Source organism: Tenrec ecaudatus, chromosome 10, assembly GCF_050624435.1.
Source record: "Tenrec ecaudatus isolate mTenEca1 chromosome 10, mTenEca1.hap1, whole genome shotgun sequence".
Lineage (NCBI taxonomy): Eukaryota > Metazoa > Chordata > Mammalia > Afrosoricida > Tenrecidae > Tenrec > Tenrec ecaudatus.
In genome coordinates, this window is record NC_134539.1 from 118,632,255 (window position 1) to 118,651,662 (window position 19,408).

At 42.4% G+C, this 19,408-nt stretch overlaps 1 protein-coding gene and 2 non-coding genes across 8 annotated transcripts in view; all 3 read left to right on the plus strand.

Annotated features, from left to right (window-relative positions):
• Positions 1-2,300: 2,300 nt before the first annotated feature.
• The window catches only part of AP2B1 (adaptor related protein complex 2 subunit beta 1), a 129,245-nt gene continuing 112,137 nt past the window's right edge, over positions 2,301-19,408 (plus strand). For 2 of the 6 annotated variants that reach the window (XM_075561410.1, XM_075561416.1), the window contains exons 1-4: positions 2,301-2,455; positions 9,004-9,063; positions 12,767-12,872; positions 17,528-17,663. In XM_075561410.1, the coding sequence (XP_075417525.1) occupies positions 9,027-9,063; positions 12,767-12,872; positions 17,528-17,663 (279 nt within the window). In that variant the 5' untranslated portion in view covers positions 2,301-2,455; positions 9,004-9,026. Of the gene's footprint in view, positions 2,456-2,550; positions 2,619-2,947; positions 3,097-3,227; positions 3,248-3,403; positions 3,543-9,003; positions 9,064-12,766; positions 12,873-17,527; positions 17,664-19,408 lie in introns of those variants that run through there. The other 4 variants (XM_075561411.1, XM_075561414.1, XM_075561415.1 and 1 more) reach the window with 4 other exon arrangements.
• On the plus strand, positions 14,965-15,128 carry LOC142460634 (U1 spliceosomal RNA). The gene has a single exon (XR_012786806.1). It is a non-coding gene; the product is annotated as a U1 spliceosomal RNA (small nuclear RNA).
• LOC142460493 (small nucleolar RNA SNORA70) lies at positions 18,148-18,280 on the plus strand. Its single transcript, XR_012786687.1, has one exon. It is a non-coding gene; the product is annotated as a small nucleolar RNA SNORA70 (small nucleolar RNA).

The window sequence follows — 19,408 nt, forward strand, 5'->3', positions numbered from 1 at the left end:
CTGTATTTTTTTTGTGTGTGTTAGTTTGGGTAGACTAGAGAAACAAAATTCAGATACTCATGTCTACAAGAAAGAGCTTTATATAAAAGAGTAATTGTACATTAAGAAAACATCATAGTCCAGATCAAGTCCTTAAGTCTGATATTAGCCCATATGTCCAATACCAGTTTAAATTCCTAAATTCCTCTTCAGACTCATGCAACACATGCAATGACACCAAATGCAGGAAGATCACAGTCTAGTGGGTGTGATCTTGTGGATCCAGTAGCAGTGGAAGCATGTCAGCACTGGCGTGGGTCTCCACATGGCTCCTCCAGCTCCAGGGCTCTAGCTCCATCAACTTAGCTCCATGTGGCTGACTGGCTTGTCAGAAGGAAGATGACGAAGCAGAGAGTATGTCTGGCCTCAAGTGAGCTATTTATCTCCCACTGAGCCTCCAAAATGAGGTCCTCAACCTGTGACCGATTGACAGGCTAGACTTCATACTTCCCAAATTGACAGATTATGTAACTGCCGCACTCTTCCAGCGTCACTTTTTTTTTGCCTTTAATTGTGGGGTTTACGGCTTGCCCTGAGGGTCCAGAGACCCCCTGCAATTGTGGTCCTCCACATCATGATTCATGGCAGCCTCACATTTTCTAGAGTGAACTATAACTCCTGTTTTCATCTCATAGCTTCTCATTAATCCACAAGCCTCGCCAGCACAGCTTTTGCTTTCCTATCTGGTGTCCCCTATCGTGACATCCAAGACCATTGCATAGCTGAATCCTGTGGACAATTATCAGCCCTTCTTTCTGTAGCAGCTGATATTGCTGACCACTTAATCATACATTTATAAATTCAACAAATTCTTTAGGGGAGGGAGAGGTACAGCTAGGCCTCAGTAATACTAGAGCAAACAGATGAGTATTATCTTTTATTCACATTTTTTATATCATGGCTCCTAAAACATCCGTTTTCTGCTTTCCTTCCTCTATGAATACTCCAAGTCGTCATTGCATTCTTGGGTTTCCTCAGTGTCTGCCCCAGCTCTCTCAGGCTCTGCATTCTCCAGCCTTGCCAGCTCTCTCAGGCTCTGCATTCTCCAGCCTTGCTTGCTTACTGCCGGCCTTCAATTATCACCTGCAAACTGAAGACTTCTCTAACCCAATGCCAGGTCATTCCTAAAACATGAAGGAAAAGGTTCACCACCTCGTTCTCCTGCCTAGTTTTACTTTAATTAACTATGTTCTCTAGTTCTGGATTCAAAAAGGTAGAAGGGAATTTACTTTTGTAAAACCACACCTAATATGCCCAACACTTTAATTCAAATTCCCCAAACTGAACTCACTGCCACTGAGTTGATTCTGACTCACAGGACAGAGTAGCTGCCCCTGTGGGTTTTAGAGATTGTGAGTCTCCCCAGAGGCTGGTGGGCTCAAACTGCTAAACTTGGCGGCTAGTAGCTGAACTCTTTACCTACTAGGCCACCAGGGAGCCTTCCACTTTATCTTACTTCAGGTTCACAAGCCAGACAGTGCGCGAGCGAGCGAATCCTAATCTTAAAGAAAAATAAAATTAACACCTAGATGACCTCGTGCAGTAACCCTCAGGGCTGGGATTCGAACTTGGTCCAACGTCAGCGCAACATTTTCTTACACTACTCTTAACTGCTTATGCATAACCTTGCGCTGGAAAGTAATTGGGAAAGTTGTGGAGTTATTTTTTTAATCCTTTTACTGGGGGCTCGTACAACTCTTATCACAATCCATACATCCATCAATTGTGTAAGGCACATGTGTACATTTGCTGCCCTCATCATTCTCCAAACACTTGCTCTCAAGCCCCTGCCATCAGCTCATTTTACCCCCTCCGTCCCCACTCCTCTCCCTCATGAACCCTTGATAACTTATAAATCATTTTGCCGTATCTTACACTGTCCGACGTCTCCCTTCACCCACGTTTCTGTTGTCCATGCCCCCAGGGGGGAGGTTACATGTGGATGCCCGTAATCGGTTCCCCCTCTCCACCCCACCCTCCCTCCGCGAGTTGTGTTTTTTTTAAAGGGAGAAACAGGATATTTCACTCGCTCTATGTGTAAGTCTTCCAGAGAACTCTTGTGTGAGGAACTAAATCCCGAGACTATGGTGTACATTTGCCATATCCCTTCAGACTCAACAGCCGCCGGGGCGCCGGTCTGCGGGCCTCTCCCGGCTTCCGCCCGAGGCCTTCCGCCCGCCCGCCCGTCTCCAGGGCGACGGTCCCACGGGGCTCCCCGGTGCCCCGCGCACGCCGATGACGTACACGCCCAGGCTCCCGGACGTCAGCACTTCCGGTCCGCCATCTTTGTCCCTGGCAAAGCGGGTTTTGCGCAGTGGCTTACATCTGGAGGAGGAACCGTGACGGGCAGGAAACCATTCCACCACCGCCCGGGCCGTGCTCGCCGGCTGCCCCGCCGCCCCCGCCCTTGCCTTCGGTGAGCGCGGCCGCCGGCCCCGGGCCGCGTCCCTCGTCAACTGGGAGGGAGCGCGCTGGGCTCCCGGCCGCGGGGAAGGAGGCCTGGGAGCGGGGCCGTGGAGGGCGGAGGGAGCCGGCTGGAGTCGCCGTTTGCTGAGGGGGACTCCTCCGCACTGGCCGGGGTGGGGCGAGGGAATCCTCGGGTGTGGCCCGGGAGGGGTGCGGGGTGGGGTGTCGCCGAGGGTGTGGGCGACGCTCCCCTGCCCGCGGCCGGCCGCCGAGTTTGGAGGCCCGAGGGCCAGGGGTGTGGCGGGCAGAGCCGTGGGCCGAACCTTCCCTCTTGGTCCTCGCCGGCCGGCGGGCGGGCGTCGCCGCGGGGCTCGGAGGGGCTGGGACGAGGTCGGGGAGCCCCAGGGAGCAGGGACCCCCCACCCCCCCACCCCCAGGCTCGGCCCGTTCGCTCGGGAGAAAGAAACTCCAGTCCCCACCTCGTAATGGAGGAACGTCTCCCCCGGAATTCCGTAGACGGGGGAGCAAGAAAGCAAACCTCCCGAAGTTTGGCCCGCGGTGGGGCTTACTCTTAGACCGACGCGTTCATTTTCGTTCTTCTTGCTTTTCTGAATCCTTCTGGTTTAGGAATGACCTGGCTTCGATAAGGCGGTAGGTTAAGGGAGTGAAAAAACTGGAACTTCCTGTTACTTCCAAATTCTTTGCAGCCAACGGATGCCTTCGTGCTGTTAGTTTTTTGAGGCCGGTCCTGGCTTTTCCTGACTCCCCTGGCTCTAGGTGGCTGCTCCCGGAATCTGGCGCGGTAAGCAGCCAGGGTTTTTAAGATGCCAAGCATCCGTCTCACATCCATTGCCGTTGACTAGGAAAAGGTAGAGGAGAGCACAAGAAGCTCCCCAAAAAAGGCAGACTGAGGCAGGGAGAGGCTGGTTGTCTTGAGGAGCCGTTTCATTATGAATTATCGCCCTCGGGTACTTGAATTGCTTCGCCTCCGGGGACACTTAGAAAAGTAATAATAGAAAGCAGTAGAGGAAGAAGCTGGAACGGTACAAGGAAACGTGTAACACATGCCGCCGCCGGTGACTAAGTGTGGAGGGAAGGTGAGAACTGTTTGCTGGTCTCCTCACAATTGAAACTCCGCAAGGAAGCCGAAAAGCTGGTGCTTTGTGCAAACAGCCGCACTGCAAGTTGGATGGTAAAAGTAGTAGAAGGCTAATATTCTGACCGAGTGTAGACATTCAAGTATGTCCAATTCTCCCATCCTTGTCTCCTTAAGCACATTCAGCATCACATTTTAGGCATTGGTTTATACCAGGCTGAACCAAGAAGGAGTTAGTTAGCATGTTGGCCAGAATCACCTTCTTAACTTCTTCCCTTCAAGCCTTAAGTTTTCCGCAGTTTACTGGCATTTCTGTTAAAAAATGGAATGGATCTAAAACTTTTGGGGCTTTTTCTTACTGTATCATTTTAACAAATAGGTTGGTATTCTTTCACATTGAAATAGAAGTCGCAAGTTTTCGTTCCTAAGATCCTATTGTATTTTGTTAAAAGTTAAATGGTACCTATGCATGCTATTGGCTTTGCATTATTAGTGAATATAGGGTTAGAAATGAACTTGGGATTTCTTAACCTTTTAATGAAAAGTTACTGGAATGACCTTTCTGCTTTAGGATCTGGTTAGCTCTTTGGCTAGTTTTTCCAATATGGAGGGTTTTTTTTGTGTTTTTTTTTTCCCCCTCCCTCCCCTTTTCCCCCTCCCTCATGTGCCCTTGGTAATTTATACATCGTTATTTTGTCCTATCTTGCCCTATCCGGAGTCTCCCTTCCCCCCCTTCTCTGCTGTTCCTCTCCCAGGGAAGAGGTCACATGTGGATCCTTGTAATCAGTTCCCCCTTTCCAACCCACTCACCCTCCACTCTCCCAGCATCGTCCCTCACACCCTTGGTCCTGAAGGTATCATCCACCCTGGATTCCCTGTACCTCCAGCCCTCATATGTACCAGTGTACAGCCTCTGCCCTATCCAGCCCTGCAAGGTAGAATTCGGATCATGGTAGTTGGGGGGAGGAAGCATCCAGGATCTGGGGGAAAGCTGTGTTCTTCATTGGTACTACCTCACACCCTAATTAACCCATCTCCTCTCCTAAACCCCTCTATGAGGGGATCTCCAGTGGCCGACACTTGGGCCTTGGGTCTCCACTCTGCACTTCCCCCTTTATTTAATATGGTATATATATACATATATACATATACACATATATACACATACATACACACACTTATATCTTTTTTTTTGCATGATGCCTTATACCTGGTCCCTTGGCACCTCGTGATCGCACTGGCCGGTGTGCTTCTTCCATGTGGACTTTTTCGCTTCTGAGCTAGATGGCCGCTTGTTCACCTTCAAGCCTTTAAGACCCCAGACACTATCTCTTTTGATAGCCAGGCATCACCAGCTTTCTTCACTACATTTACTTGTTCACCCACTTTGGCTCTAGCCATTGTGTCGGGAGAGTGAGCATCATAGAGTTCCAATTTAATAAAAGAAGGTATTCATGCATTGAGGGAGTGTTTGAGTAGAGGCCCAAGGTCCTTCCGCCACCTTAATACTTGACCTATAAATATAGACACATAGATCTATTTCCCCATCCTCCTATATATATTTGCATGTACATGTCTTTGTCTAGACCTTATGGAGGTTTTTTTAAAAGGCTTAGTGACTTCACAAACTATTTAAACTGCCATTTCTTTTTTTTAAAAACATTTTATTCGGGGCTCATACAACTCTTATCACAATCCATGCATATACATACATCAATTGTATAAAGCATATCTGTACATTCTTTGCCCTAATCATTTTCTTTCTTTTTGTATAAACTGCCATTTCTTACAGAGCGATTTGAAATTAGTTTCTGTTAATTTTTTTCCTGACTTTATTCAACTCAGTTTATCAATCTTGTTTTTTGCTCAATTTTTCTCAGGGATTTTCACAACCTGTATTTGGTAGTAACTAGGGTAAGTTAAATCTAACCTTATAGTTCTGTGCAGGAAGGTCTCCTCTGGACTGATTTAGTGATGTCACACTGGCTGAGACAAGTAGGTGAGAGTGTGTACTTTGTGGCAGATTTCACAATACCCTAAGCCATATTTTGCTTTCCTGGAATAATAGCTAGGGATTGGGATGTCTGGTTTGATTGGTTAGAAAGATTGCCTGAATTGGAGCCTCAAAGTGTGTCAGAGTAACCAGCCTCTGACAATTGTGGGGGGGTCCGTAGGCACAATTGTACAGCTATAACATATAAACACTATAGTAAAGTCAGACAACAGGAAAGGTAGGAGAGAAGATAAAGTAAAGGAGTCAGGTACATTTCATGGTAGCATGCTCACCTCCGGGACAGCCAAGGTCTCAGCAGCCTTTTTTTACCTACTCCCCAAGAGCAGCTTGCTCTTTGAAGCTCTTCAACACATTGATCCTGCCCGTGCCCCAGACTCCATCATGGCTACTTTTTGTGGCTTCTAATGCAGATACCAGTTTTCATCATCCCATATTTGGGAGACTGACCATACCATCTTGGGGTGTAATTAAATGTATCCTCCCTCACCCTTTGAAAGAGTATTTTTTAAGAGTATACTTTTAATTGAGGTGAAATAGAAATAACAGCAAGCCACTGTAAGGCAAACTGTTGAGTGACATTTAGTTCCTTCATAGTGTTGGCCGACCACCATCATTTGTATGGACTGTTTGTGTTCTTGTTTCCTGGGAATTTCTTTTGGCTTAAGGCAGGAAGTGACAGTACAAGGTTTCTCTGCCAATATGGATAAGAACTATTTCATTTGTTTATAGCAGTGTGAGCTAAGAGAGTGGTATGTTTCTCCCTGCTCTTAAGGGCATGAGTTTTTGTGACTTTTATATGGGGTGTCTAGGGATGCTAAAGAGCCTGGTGGCATGACAGTTAAGTATAATTGGTCCCTAACCAACTGGTTCGTGATTCAACCCACCCAAGAGAAAGACTTGGCTGGCTGTGGTAAAGATTGGAGCAGGAAAACTGTGTGGGCCAGAAGTTGTTCCCTGTTAGCTGAGGTGGCTGAGTTGAAATTGGCACCTAACCACTAGGGGTATTTGTTTTCCTTGGGTACATTATTCTCTAGTACAGAATACTCAGTGACCACATCGAATGGGGAAGAAACATAGACCTTTCTGATAAAATACTTAGGAGAGGTTATAATATGTATGTGCTACTAATAAAGCTTCACTGAGACGAGGCCAATTATATATTGAATAGATGGTGGGGAAAATTCCTTTTGAGAATTTACTGTGTGTGAATATGAGAGCTTTAAATAGCAGAACAGTTATGTATGTGCTCTCTTTCAAAATGGAGGGAAAATTTCCAACTGATTTTGTTATGAAATCTTCTTCATTTGGATGATTGGATTTAGAATGGCATAATAACATTGGAGGCAGACTGTAATGGACTTTAACTTTGACCCTCCACCCTCTTTGAAGCGCTACTAAGCATCCCTGTGTACTGTTTTTGTTTGTTTGTATATGCAAGTGCACAGAAGCCAACCTTGGGCTTAATCTAGGTCTGTTATGTGAAGTATGTACTTCTCTTTGTCTACTTCACACTTAGTTTACGTTGTGAATGGATGAAGTGATTATAAAATGATTTACATTTTTACCAGGAAAGCATTATGAAAATAGTGCAATAAGAAAAGCATTTGATGCCAGCTAATTTTTAATTGCAAAAATATAAAAACATTTAAATAATGATACTTATGAGTTCTATCCAACTCCCCCTGCTACCCCCCTCTCACTGCTAACTCATAGGGACCCACAGTCCAGGGTAGCACCATCCTTCTGAGAGTCCAGTCTGTAACTCCTTCAGGCAGCAGAACGCCTAGTCTTTCTCCTGCAGAGCGGCTGGTGGTTTCGAACTGCTGACTTGAAGTTAGCAGTTCAGTGCGTAACCACTGTGCCACCAGTGCTCCTAGCCAACATCTTGTAGCAAGGCGGTTTAGGGAGATTCTAGAATAGCCTGTGTAACTTTTTACAGGACTGTAGATAATAAGTGCATGATTAGAAAGATGATAGCAACTGAATCTGATTTCCATTTGATTGTCCAGTGTTAGCACATTTTACAGATAAAAGTAAAGCTTTGAGATTATTTGATAATATTTAACCCAGATATATATTTTTTTCTTATTTCTTTTCTAACTACATAAATTAATTTGTTGTTTAGGTCTTTTCTCTCAGATCCATATTTACTATGTTTTTGGTTAAATGTGTTATTATTGAAGTTTGTCCACATGTATTACTCATGTTGAATTGATCAGACAGTAATGGGCAGGTGCCAGAAAGTCTGTTCTGAAATTGGTAATAATTATTAATTTATTACTTCCAACAACTTATATTCAGTGTTCTCAGGGAATACACAGTACACTTTGCCCAAGAGTGAGCCCAGAGAATAAAAATATTTGTTTTCAGTTAAAAACAAGGCAAAACAATGAGATATTTGTTCTAGAGTTCAGAGTGTCAGAACTTGTGCTAACACCTAAAGAAATGTGTATCCCAGTCTCAACCTTAATTCTTGTTCTCCTGTCTATTGTTTGGCTGAAAATTGAGCCCCAGGAGAAATTCAGTTCAAGACCTAAAGGATTGGCTAAAAAGCCCAAGGACCATAGTCCAGGGCAGTGGTTCTCAGCCTTCCTCATGCCGCGACCCTCTCACACAGTTCCTCATGTTGTGACCCCAACCATAAAATTGTTTTTGTTGCTACTTCATAGCTGTAATTTTGCTACTGTTAGGAATTGTAATGTAAATATCTGATAGGCAGGATGTATTTTCATTGTTACAAACAACATAATGAAAGCATGGTTATGAATCACAAAACAATATGTCATATGTTGTGAAATATTTATTTCTAATGACAAATGAAATTTTGTCTTGTAGCATGGTAACAGTCTTCATGCCGGGTACTCGTATGTGGGCGTATGTGCAGTGGGCGGACCCACCTGGAGGCGGGTAGAGGAGCGGTGTCTCGGTTCCTAAGACCATGGGAAATATGTTTTCCCATGGTCTTAGGCGACCCCCAAAGGGGTCGCAACCCACAGGTTGAGAACTGCTGCCCTAGGGAGTTCCAGTCAGTCTTTGTAAGTTTGGTCTTTTATGATTTCGAGTTTTGTTCAGCAGTTCTCTCCCACTTTATCCAAGACTTTCTTCACAGAACACTTGGTAAGGGTAGCTGTGTACCGTCTGCTTCTGGTCTCAGAACCCAGCAGTAGGCTGGTGTTTGTGTGTCCATCAGTTCCTTGGGTTGATTATTTCCTTGCATCTTTGACTTTTTCCACTCCTCTTTCCTCTGGATAAGGAGATACCAATAGATAAGCCATTCATGAGGTTATTTAAAGGTCCCAGGACTTACTATCTTAGTTTCCTTTGTTTCCCTGGAATTGCTGAGTGTGGTATGCATGGGTTTTAGGGTTTTAACTTAAATTATAAATTGGATGCCTTGGTAGGCGTATGTAATTTGGATAAAGACATTTTTTTGTTGTTTTTAATGTAGGTGCACATTAAAGATCCCAAACCATGACTGACTCCAAGTACTTCACAACGAATAAAAAAGGTAAGTATGGTTTTGCCGTGTCTGTTTTCATAAAAAATAAAATAAAGTATTACAAAAAGAGCATGGACCCTCCTGTTCAAAGCTTTGAGGTTATTTGATAATCATGGTAGAAGACTAGCCCCAAATCTTCAGACGTGCACATCATGGACAGGCTCAGCAGGGATCTAATACACACGAGGAACTCACACGGGGAGCTCTCCGTGCCGAAAGCACAAGACAGGCGAGGCTTGAACGTCTTAGAAAACGTTAATGCTCCTTCTTTTGTCTTCGTGTAATTTTTTGCACTCTAATTTTCAAATGATTTTGATCTAAAAGAAATCAGAATTCTCCAAATATTAGTATTTTGCCACATTTATCATATTGTACTCTTTAATATATGTGTAATTTTTTCTCTGATAATGTCATAGAAAGGGTTCGTGCCTCTTTAGCCCGAAAGGTGCCTGCGTATATATCTTTTAAAAACAAAGGAATTCTCTTACATAACCACAATGCTTTTATCATATTCAGGAAATTAAATATTGGCACATTAGATCGTATTCAAAGGTTCATTCATGGCCGTTGGACAAATGTAGCCCTCGGTCAGGGATCTCTCTCGTTCAGGACCATGTGCTCTATATGTCTGGTCATTCCTCAGTGGCCTTCGTGATTGTGTCATACTCTGAAAGCACGGGCCAGTGATTTTATGGAGTGTCCTCATTTCCAGCTCTCAGCTTCTGCCCATTCCGAAGAGTGCACATTCTTGATTTCTGTTAACACTTTAACTGCTCAAATCAACAAGAGATTCTTTACATTTATTGTGAGATGTAATTAAACTTTACCTACGTTTGTAAGCCTTTTCTTGTTAGGTTTCCCTGGTAATTTTTTTTGTGTACATTCAGAGATTTATTAAAATTTGAGACTTACAGATTGAATCGCTGCTGGGTAAAAAATGACATTTAAAAACATGTTAAGACTGTGTTCCTTTTGCTTCTTGCAACACCCACTCAGACTGTTAGCAGAACATCACTCTTTAAGCAGATACTGCTGGCATAATCTTGGTTGCATCCAGTTTAGTTCTGCTACTGTTGCTGCTGCTCTGAATTCTCTTTCTGAAATTTGGTGTCGGTCCTTTCTTTTTCCCAGAAATTAATAACGGGAACCCAGAGACCTGAAGATTGGCAACATAGGAGTTAGTCTAGAGAGCCTAGTTTTTCTGGCTGTGCTGTTTTTTAAAAATTTTTATTGGGGGCTTGTAAAACCCAACTCATCACAGCCCATCCATCCATCGTGTCAACACACTTGTACATTTGTTGCCATCACATTCTCAAAACATTTGCTTTCTACGTGAGCCTTTGGTATCAGCTCCTCATTTTTTCCCCTCCCTCCCCTTTAAAATCTTTAAAAAGGTATTCAATCATCACCACAACCAATTTTAAAACATTTTGTTTATTCTTGTAATGATGTTTATTATCTCCTTCTTTCCTCATTTACCTCCCCTGCCATAGTCCTAAACAACTGTAATCCACTTACTGTTTCTCTTTTTAGTTGTTTTATTAGGGGCTCATACAACTCTTATCACAGTCCATGTATACATCAGTTGTGTAAAGCACATTTGTACATTCATTGCCCTCATCATTCTCAAAACATTTGCTCTCCACTTAAGCCCTTGGCATCAGGTCCTCACAGTTAACTGTTTCTATAGATTTATTGAACCTAGATTTCATATGAAGAAAATCATACAGCCCTTCCCACCCCTCCAAAAACAAAGTAAAACACAGGAAAACCTCTATCAAAAGAAAGCAAAATATAATAAAAACTAAAACAAATTTAAAAGGAGTCAAAAGGGGGACCAAATGACAAGATACTAATTTTTAACTTTATTAAATCTGCATTATTCCACTTTCTAGTGCTCTTTGCCCGAGGGTAAAACCATTCTTATCCCTGGTCAATGGTCAGAAGTGTTTTACTAAGATTAAGTGTGGAAACTGTATAAATGGATTTTGGTCTTACTCTGGCATCCATAACTTTCTGCAAACTAGATGCTCAGAATTTAGGCTTCAATACAGTTCCCTTCTCTGGTCTTGGGTTTTGTTATAATCCTAGGATCACACAGGCTGGTATGCTGCTTCTGTGTGCATTTAACGAGCAGCTCACTTAGACAAGCCAGTAATACCTCAGGTGTTTTTCTTTGTGATAGCTAAGCACTATATGATTTCTTCATCCTAATTTGCTATACCAGGATCTTCAGGATCACTGCTGTTCTTAAAGGGATGAGGAGATAAGGTTGTGGTTGAGCCCTGGTGGGATTGTTGGATAAGCATTGGGCTACTGTCCCCAAGGTTATTAGAGTTTCAAGGCCATTTCCTTCTGGGAGGGAGAAAGATGAGCCTCCGTGCACTCAGAAAGATGTTCAGGCCTAGGTCGGATTGCTGAGTCAGGATTGAAGCCATGCCAGTGGGTTGGTGTAGAATGGTGACTTAAAAGAGGCTTGTTGGGGCAATGAGTGAGACATTTGGGGGTAACTGCAAGGTCAGGTATTTGAATCCATAATGTGCTCTGCAGGAGGAAGATGAGGCTGTTTAGTCCCCTAAATTACAGTCTGGGAAACCCTGTGGGGCAGTTTACGCTGTCCTGTAGAATTTGTATCAGTTGGATGGAGTCTATGGTGGTAGGTAGTGGCTAATGATGTTCTGTGTCTTTTCATATGGTCATTGATCATTTGAACTGTCCGTGTAGGTCCCGTTTCCATTTTTTGATTAGGCTGTTCATATTTTTATTATGTTGTAGAAGTTGTAGATATTTTTTAGATAACCTGATATGTGGTGCAGAAAAGTTGTCTTCCAATCTATAAATTATCTTTTTACTTTCTTGAGTAAGCTTCTCTTTTTCTGACCTTCAGCTCCAGCTTCCTGAAGCTGGGTAATCCTGGAGCTCTGCACCTTAGAATAGATTAGCCGAAAGTACCTCATAGGTCAGGACCTGAGCAGTTATTCAAGATTGTAATTTTAGGAAGACTGCTTGGTACCATCCTTAAGCTTCACAAATATTATTCTTGTTAGATTAATTGACTAGGATGGGACCTTAAAGCCTGTTAACTTTATAAGATATTGATTAGACCAGTGGTTCTTACATTTGACTGTGTTAGAATCATTTGGCGCTTCCAGATATGAACTGAAGAGTTCTCGTAGATACTTTGACTTATTTGGTCTAGTGCAGAGCCTTAGGATTGTGAGGTTTAAGTACGTCGTGGTTAGGACGAGTGTGGCCCAGGTTGGAAATCTCTGGATTGGAGAGTCAACACAGTTAAACCCAGTTCTGTCATTAACTCATCCTGTGATGTTCTTTATCTGTAAAGGTAAGGTGTGTGTGAATGAAGAACCCTGAATCTCTTCTGGTTTTAAAATGCTTTGTCTTCTGCTTGCATTTATTTTCTTCTCAGCATCTCAGACTTTTGATGGATATCAGTTCATTCCCTAGTGAGGTTGGCTAAGATTTGCCTTTTCTCACTCTTAAAGTTTCTAAAGGCCTGATTGTACCTTCCTTGGCCTAACTTAAGATGGGTTTAAAAAAAAAAAGATGAGTTTTAAAGGTCATTGGTGTTGTCTTTCTCAGTGGGTCCGGCAACATTTTAAGGCTTAGAATCTTGCTGATATGACTGTCTGTGCCCCAGCTCTCATTCGTTATTTGGTCCTGCAATCACACACAGTTGTTCTCTGTTTTGTAGGAGAAATCTTTGAATTAAAGGCTGAGCTCAACAATGAGAAGAAAGAGAAGAGGAAGGAGGCTGTGAAGAAAGTGATCGCTGCAATGACCGTGGGAAAGGATGTTAGGTAAGACTCACCACATCATCTCGTGGTCATCAGACCCCACCCCATCTGGTGGCCTCTCCTGCTTTTCCATTAAAACTGTATTGATTACAGAACCAGTAAGAATGAGTTTGTTCCACTAGAAACATGACGAAGAGGCATGGTTGCTTTTATGTTAATAGTCTTTTATTTTTGTAAGAGTGAGGCGAGTCTGATTCTGCTTCAGACAGACCTAGCATAACCCTCCTGAGAGCGGGCACAGTTACAGTTGGTTGGTTGAGTAGTTTTAGAAATGATAAAAATATACTGAGAGCTAGGAGCTCACATATTCCTTAGGTGGGTCATGCCAGTGCCCTCTACTGTACAACTCCACATTCAGATGCTGAATTCAAGAAGAAGATCGATGTGAACAAAATCCATTTGGTCTTGGTTTGTTTCTGTAAATTAGCAAAACGTTTTGGAAAAGAGGATCGTCTGTGTTCCAGGTATTTCATATGGTCCATGAGGTCAAACTAGTCTGTGTAACACTAGGTAAGGCATGTGCCTTCCTCACTGTATTGACATGTGCACCTGTGTAACAGAAGCACTCTTAAGGGTGCAAGTGCTCCTGCAATGAAAAGCTGAGTGCCCCTCCCTAAGCAAGCGGGGATCCCGGGTGGAAACGGTGGCGGGATTGCAGTGTGAGGTCCCAGGCACCGAGGGCCCGTGTTCTGAAGTAGGTTTTGTTACAGTTTTGTGTGTGAGCACATAGTCATGTGTGGTTCTAAATTAACATTTTCTGGCCGTCCCTCTCAGACGGCAGTAAACTTTTCTGTAAAGGGCCAGGTGGTACATTAATTTAGGGTTAGTTGGCGAGAAGGCAATATTGGTGAAAAAAGAAAGCAAACAATTATGTATAATCTTTATTATGCTAAAATAAACATATAACCAAAATTGCCTTTTTAGTTATTTTTAAGGTGTAAAATTCAGTGATATGAATTACATTAACTACATGTTGAGGAATTTCCCTTCTATTCCTAGTATTCAGAGTGTTTTTTATCATGAAAGGACGTTGGATTTTTGTCAAAATACCTTTCTGTATCATTTGAAATGATCATGTGCATCTTTGTCAAAGTACCTTTTCTGTATATTTTGTGCAGATCTCCTTTTTATATTCATTTGTTGTATTACATTCATTTTCTTGCGTGGAACCACCCTGGCATTCTTGGTAAAATTCCATTTGGTGTATAATCTCTTTAGTGTACTGTTTCATTCAGTTTGCTAATAGTTGCTTGAGTGGGGGAAAGATAACATTTGTTTAATTGGATCCCAAAGTTCGTATTATCTATTATCAAATAGATTATAAGTGTTATCTGAAGAATCATTTTTAGCTCATGGCTTACAAAAAAAATTAGGCGTCGTTGCCTACTCATGATCTATTTGATCACCAAAAGTCTATTTGGTTTTGCCGAGGGACATCTAGATTGAGAGCCCTGGAACAAATGAACTGCTAAAAGTCAACAGGGTTCTCTCCTAGACTGTTGAGTCTCAAGCTTGTTTTTGTATCTTACAGAAAAGTTAAAAACTCCTATCGTATGTTTGGTAAATCTGAACTGCCTGTAGCTTTTTCTGTGCCTCGCACTGTACCAAGGGGCAGTTTATGTTTCAGCCTTGTGGCAGTGCATGGTCTAATTGAAGAGACTCACACTGAAAAATTAGGAAGTAGTAAGTTATATAATTACGTGTTAAAATATGTTAAGGGCAATGAGAGTTCTTAGAAAGTCACGTACGTCTAACTTTTAATGTGATTAAACCATTGAGTTGTATTCTACATAAGTCATGTCAACAAAACTGTTAAAAAAAGAGTCACGTAAATTGGAATTGTGAAAAACCCTCCTTGAAAGAGATGGATTTAAACTGTGCCTAGGAAGGTAAAGCTTAGAGAAATAGAATAAAGATTAGCCATTTATAGATCATCGTAGTTCATTCTCCCTTGCAAGTAACCTAGTTTAATGCTTTCTATTTCAAATTAATTTGAACCACATTTGTAATAGAAAATTTCCTAATAGCCACAATAAAAGAATAAAAAGAATCTAATGAAGGTTATATTAATATTTTATTTTAAAAATTATATACAATACTTACCTGGCAGGGGAGATACCAGGATCACGAAGGTGGTTTTCCCAGGGCGAGGCTCACCCATTGCACTCCGCGTGTGCTGACCCCTGCGATTTCCCCAAATGTGGGAAACTCGACTGCATAATTTGTGGTGGTGGGGGACTGCGTTCGCGCTATCCTGTTTAAAAAAAAAACCAGAAGATTATATACAAACGGTTCATTTTAACATGTAATCAGTATAAAACATTGAAGTGTTTGCCATTATTTTTCCTATGAAGTCTTCAAAATCCAGTATGTTTTACGTTGCTATCGCATCTCAGTTCACACTAGCCACATTGCTCAGTAGCCACGAGTAACTAGTAACTGTCACATCAACAGTACAGGTGTGTAACGTTGGAGATGGTACTAACAGTATCTGCCTCGAGGGCAGGGGTTCTCAACCTTCCCAAAGCCGCGACCCTTTCAGACAGCTCCTCACGTGGTGGGGATCCCCAACCATAGCATTATTTTCATTGCTACTTCATCACTGTCATTTTGCTACTGTGATGAATCATGATGTTAGTATCTGATATACAGGATATATTTTCATTGTTACAAATTGAACATAATGCATGGTGATGAATCCCAAAAACACTATGTAATTATACATTGTGAAATATTTCTTTTTAAAAAAATATTTATTTCTAATGACAAATCAATGACATTTTGTCTTGAAGTGTGGTGTAGCCTGGATAGCAGACTTCACTCAGGGTACACATATGTGGGGTATCTGTATGTGGGCGGACTGGCCTGGAGATGGAGAGAGGATCCTAAGACCATGGGAAACGGGTGCTGGAGCCCCGGGTTAAGAACCACTGCTCTAGGACTTTGTTCTTAAGTCTTATGCCGCTTGTTAGAATGAAATAATTTAACACCCTAGAAATGCTCTTGATGGAACGCTTTACATTTACTTACTGGTTTGTGGTTGTTGTTTGGACATGAGCGCGTTGCCTGGGAAATGGAGAGAACATTCCTGTTTGGAGCTCGTAGACAAGCGCTTCAGTGAGTGTTCACTAGCTAGCTGTGTGTACACGAGACTAGTCTAAGCCCAGGGCCACCCACACGAGAGCCATTGCCTTAGTCGAACGAGCTGTCCTTAGTGCTTACGGCACTAGACCTCTATGGTAGCAGACTGCCTCCTCTTTCCCGTGGACTGGCCGGTGGGTTTGACTCACCAGTTTCCCAACAGCTCAATGCTACCTGACTGCACCAGGAAGACTCTAGACAGTGCAAGTTAAGAAGAGAGTTTGCCTTCCAGGACAGAGTCATTGGCTCATTGGATAGGCAGTGGATCTCTCTATCTTGTGGTCTCTCTCTCTTTTTATGAATCATTTCCATTTTGAGACTCTGTTTTTATGTAAATAGAAGCTATCCCATGCCACCAGTTATTTCAGTAATTTTTTTTTCAGTAGAAGTACATTAACATTTCTGTACTAGTATTTAAATTTTCTAATGATTTTAATAAACTCTTAGAGATAAGGTTAATTGCTGAATTCCCATAACATGATTGTTAACCTATATTTTTTTAAAGGCAGCCTACTTTTTAAAATTCAGTAAGCTGTACCTTTCTTACTCTAAACTTCAGGTACTACTTTGTGAATGGAACCGTAAGTTTCTTTCCTGTGGCTTTTTAGAAGAATGGTACAAGTAATTATGAAATGACTATAACTTAAAAGATATAAGCTCCTTTTAGATTTAATGATACTCACATTCTTGTTTTTCTGAATGTGTAAATGGAAAACAACTATTAAGCCCCGGTAGCAGGAGCCCTGGTAGTGTAGTGGTTGTGCATTGGGCTGGGATCCACGTGGTCCGCAGTGAGAAACCACCAGCAGCTCCGAGGTTCATAGAAACCCACAGTGGGTCACTGTGAGTAGTGTTGCCTCGATGGCAGCAAGTGAGGCAAGTGAAGAGAGAGCGAAAGCTTCATGGAGAGGAAAAGTGCAAAATGCTCTTGGATGAAACATCGTGCTGTACCAGAAGGTAAGGAAGCTGTTGAAAATGTAGAACGTGTCCCACGGATTCTGGAGCCGACTGAACCAACTTCCACTGGTCAAAGATGTAGGACTATGAGTACTAAGTGCTTTGAACTGCGGTGATAAGATGGTTACATTTTTAAAATGAAGTGTCATTGTGATTCTTAAAAAATTCCTAAGACTGTAAACTAAAATAGATTAAATGTATGGTTGCAAAGATTTGTTTAAAAATGAATCCTGATAAAAGAATCCTGAGCAGCTGGATGGGATGGGGATGGAGATGGGGACAGTGTGTTGGGGATATGGATGAAAGTAGATTGGACATGTTTCCTTATGACAGCCAAATGATAGGACGCATACTTTTCTCTCTCTGTTTCTTCAAAATAGAAGTTTTTTTAAATCTATTTTTGGAGGCCCTTTGGGGACAAGTACTACAATTTCTTTAGTAAATTATTTCATAGTAATTAACCCTGTGGGGATATTTGTCACTTTGTAAACTAAGGCCGCTGCTTTATGTTCTGTCAGACTGCTTGGCATCAGCCTCTGTTCACTTGGCTCTATTTTCAGCTCTCTCTTTCCAGATGTAGTGAACTGTATGCAGACTGACAACTTGGAACTAAAGAAGCTCGTGTACCTCTACTTGATGAACTACGCCAAGAGTCAGCCAGACATGGCCATCATGGCGGTCAACAGCTTTGTGAAGGTGACTCCCCAAGAACTCACCAGCAGTGCCTCCCACCTCAGCTCACTCTTCCAAATGTTTTTCTGGTTAGGTTAGACCTCGAGGGAAGGGGTGGGGCAATGACTTATGTGTGTCCATGGTTGAAGTACTCTGTAGGTCACTGTGTCGCCCAGGAAAGTTCAGACCATATGGAGAGCCTTCTGTCCGCAGGAGCTTGGGCATCCTTGCCAGAGGGGTAGGAGAAAGGCAGGTGAAACCTCGCTGTTGGACCTTCCAAGGCTGACACAGGTTGGGCCTGTCACTGTGGTCTCAGTAACTTAGGACTTTCCATTGAACGCCGTGAGTAAAGAAGTCAGCTCTTTTACTTGTGTTCTTGTGTCCTTTTCCTTGTTTTCCCTTTTAGAAGTTTCTTGAAATTTCCCTTTAAGGATAATAATAAAGCTGATCTGTAGTCTTATAAGAAATATTTTTCTCCATTTATTTTATATCTATAGAAAGTAGGCTACTGCAGCCAATTAAGCCGACCGTCCTCCTCCTTGTGGGGGCCGGTGTGCAATGGCTGCAAGCAGCAAGCCTCCTCGGTAGTGTCTGCAGCCTATTGTATGTATAGGCTGCCCTAAGGGACCTTGGAGACAGCCTTTTGCTGCTTTTCAATGCTGCTGGCCTGGCTAATTTCTGCTCTCCCTAAACTAGGCTCCACACTGGGATGCGAGGTGCTTTTGGGAAACCTCAAGGCACAGTGGCTAGAATCCACATTGTCCAGGTTATCATGCCCATCCGCACCAAGCTTCAAAACAAGGAGCATGTGATTGAGACCTTACACAGGGCCACATTCAAGTTCTCTGGGCGCCAGAAGATCCACATCTACAAGGAATGGGGCTTCAAGTTTAATGTGGATGAGTTTGAGGATATGGTGGCTGAGAAGTGCCTCATTCCAGATGTCTATGGAGTCAAATACATCCCTAACCGTGGTTCCTTGGACAAGTGGCGAGCCCAGCATTCTGAAGGCTTTGGTAGCCCTGTGCTGCCTCACTTGTACCAACTAAATAAAAATTGAACTTCCAAAAAAAAAAGAAAGTAGGCCGAAGGGTCCAAAGTGATCACTGCAGGAGATACTAGGACTTTGTTAAATTGAATAGATTTTACAACATTTGATTAAATTTTTTTAGCACGGAAAAATTTAAACACACCCAACTATAGAAAGAATAGTAAAATAAGTTGCTAAGTATTCATTTCACAGCTTCAACATTTACTGACAACAGCAACTCTTATTTAATTACACTCCCCTTAATCTCGCTTCTACTGGATATTCTTTTTTTAAAAACATCTTAAGCATTTTGTCATTTCATCTGCAAATTTGTCAAAGTAAGGTCTCTTTTAAAAACATAGCTACAGTGCAATTTCACATCTTAAATTTTGACATAATTCGTTAATATTATTAAATGGCCAGTGAGATTTTGTTTCTATTATGAAATTTAAGGAGCACACTGGGTTTATTAGTTGTTCCCATTAATAGTGTCTTCACTACTGGCTTGGAACTTGGTCTTCCAAAAATTAAACTCTATCAATTTGTTTTGAAAAAACTCATCAAGGTGCTGTCTTCACAGGGAAGTTTTGTTCGTTTCCTGCCGTTGGCCACATTGTACAGAATCAGACAGAACGTAACACTTCATCCTCCTTATTTCATGGTTCCTAGGTGGGCTGTAATTTAGGAAAGAATCTACTTTGTTCTCTTTGGAGACCAGAGTGCTGCCTAGCGTTATAGT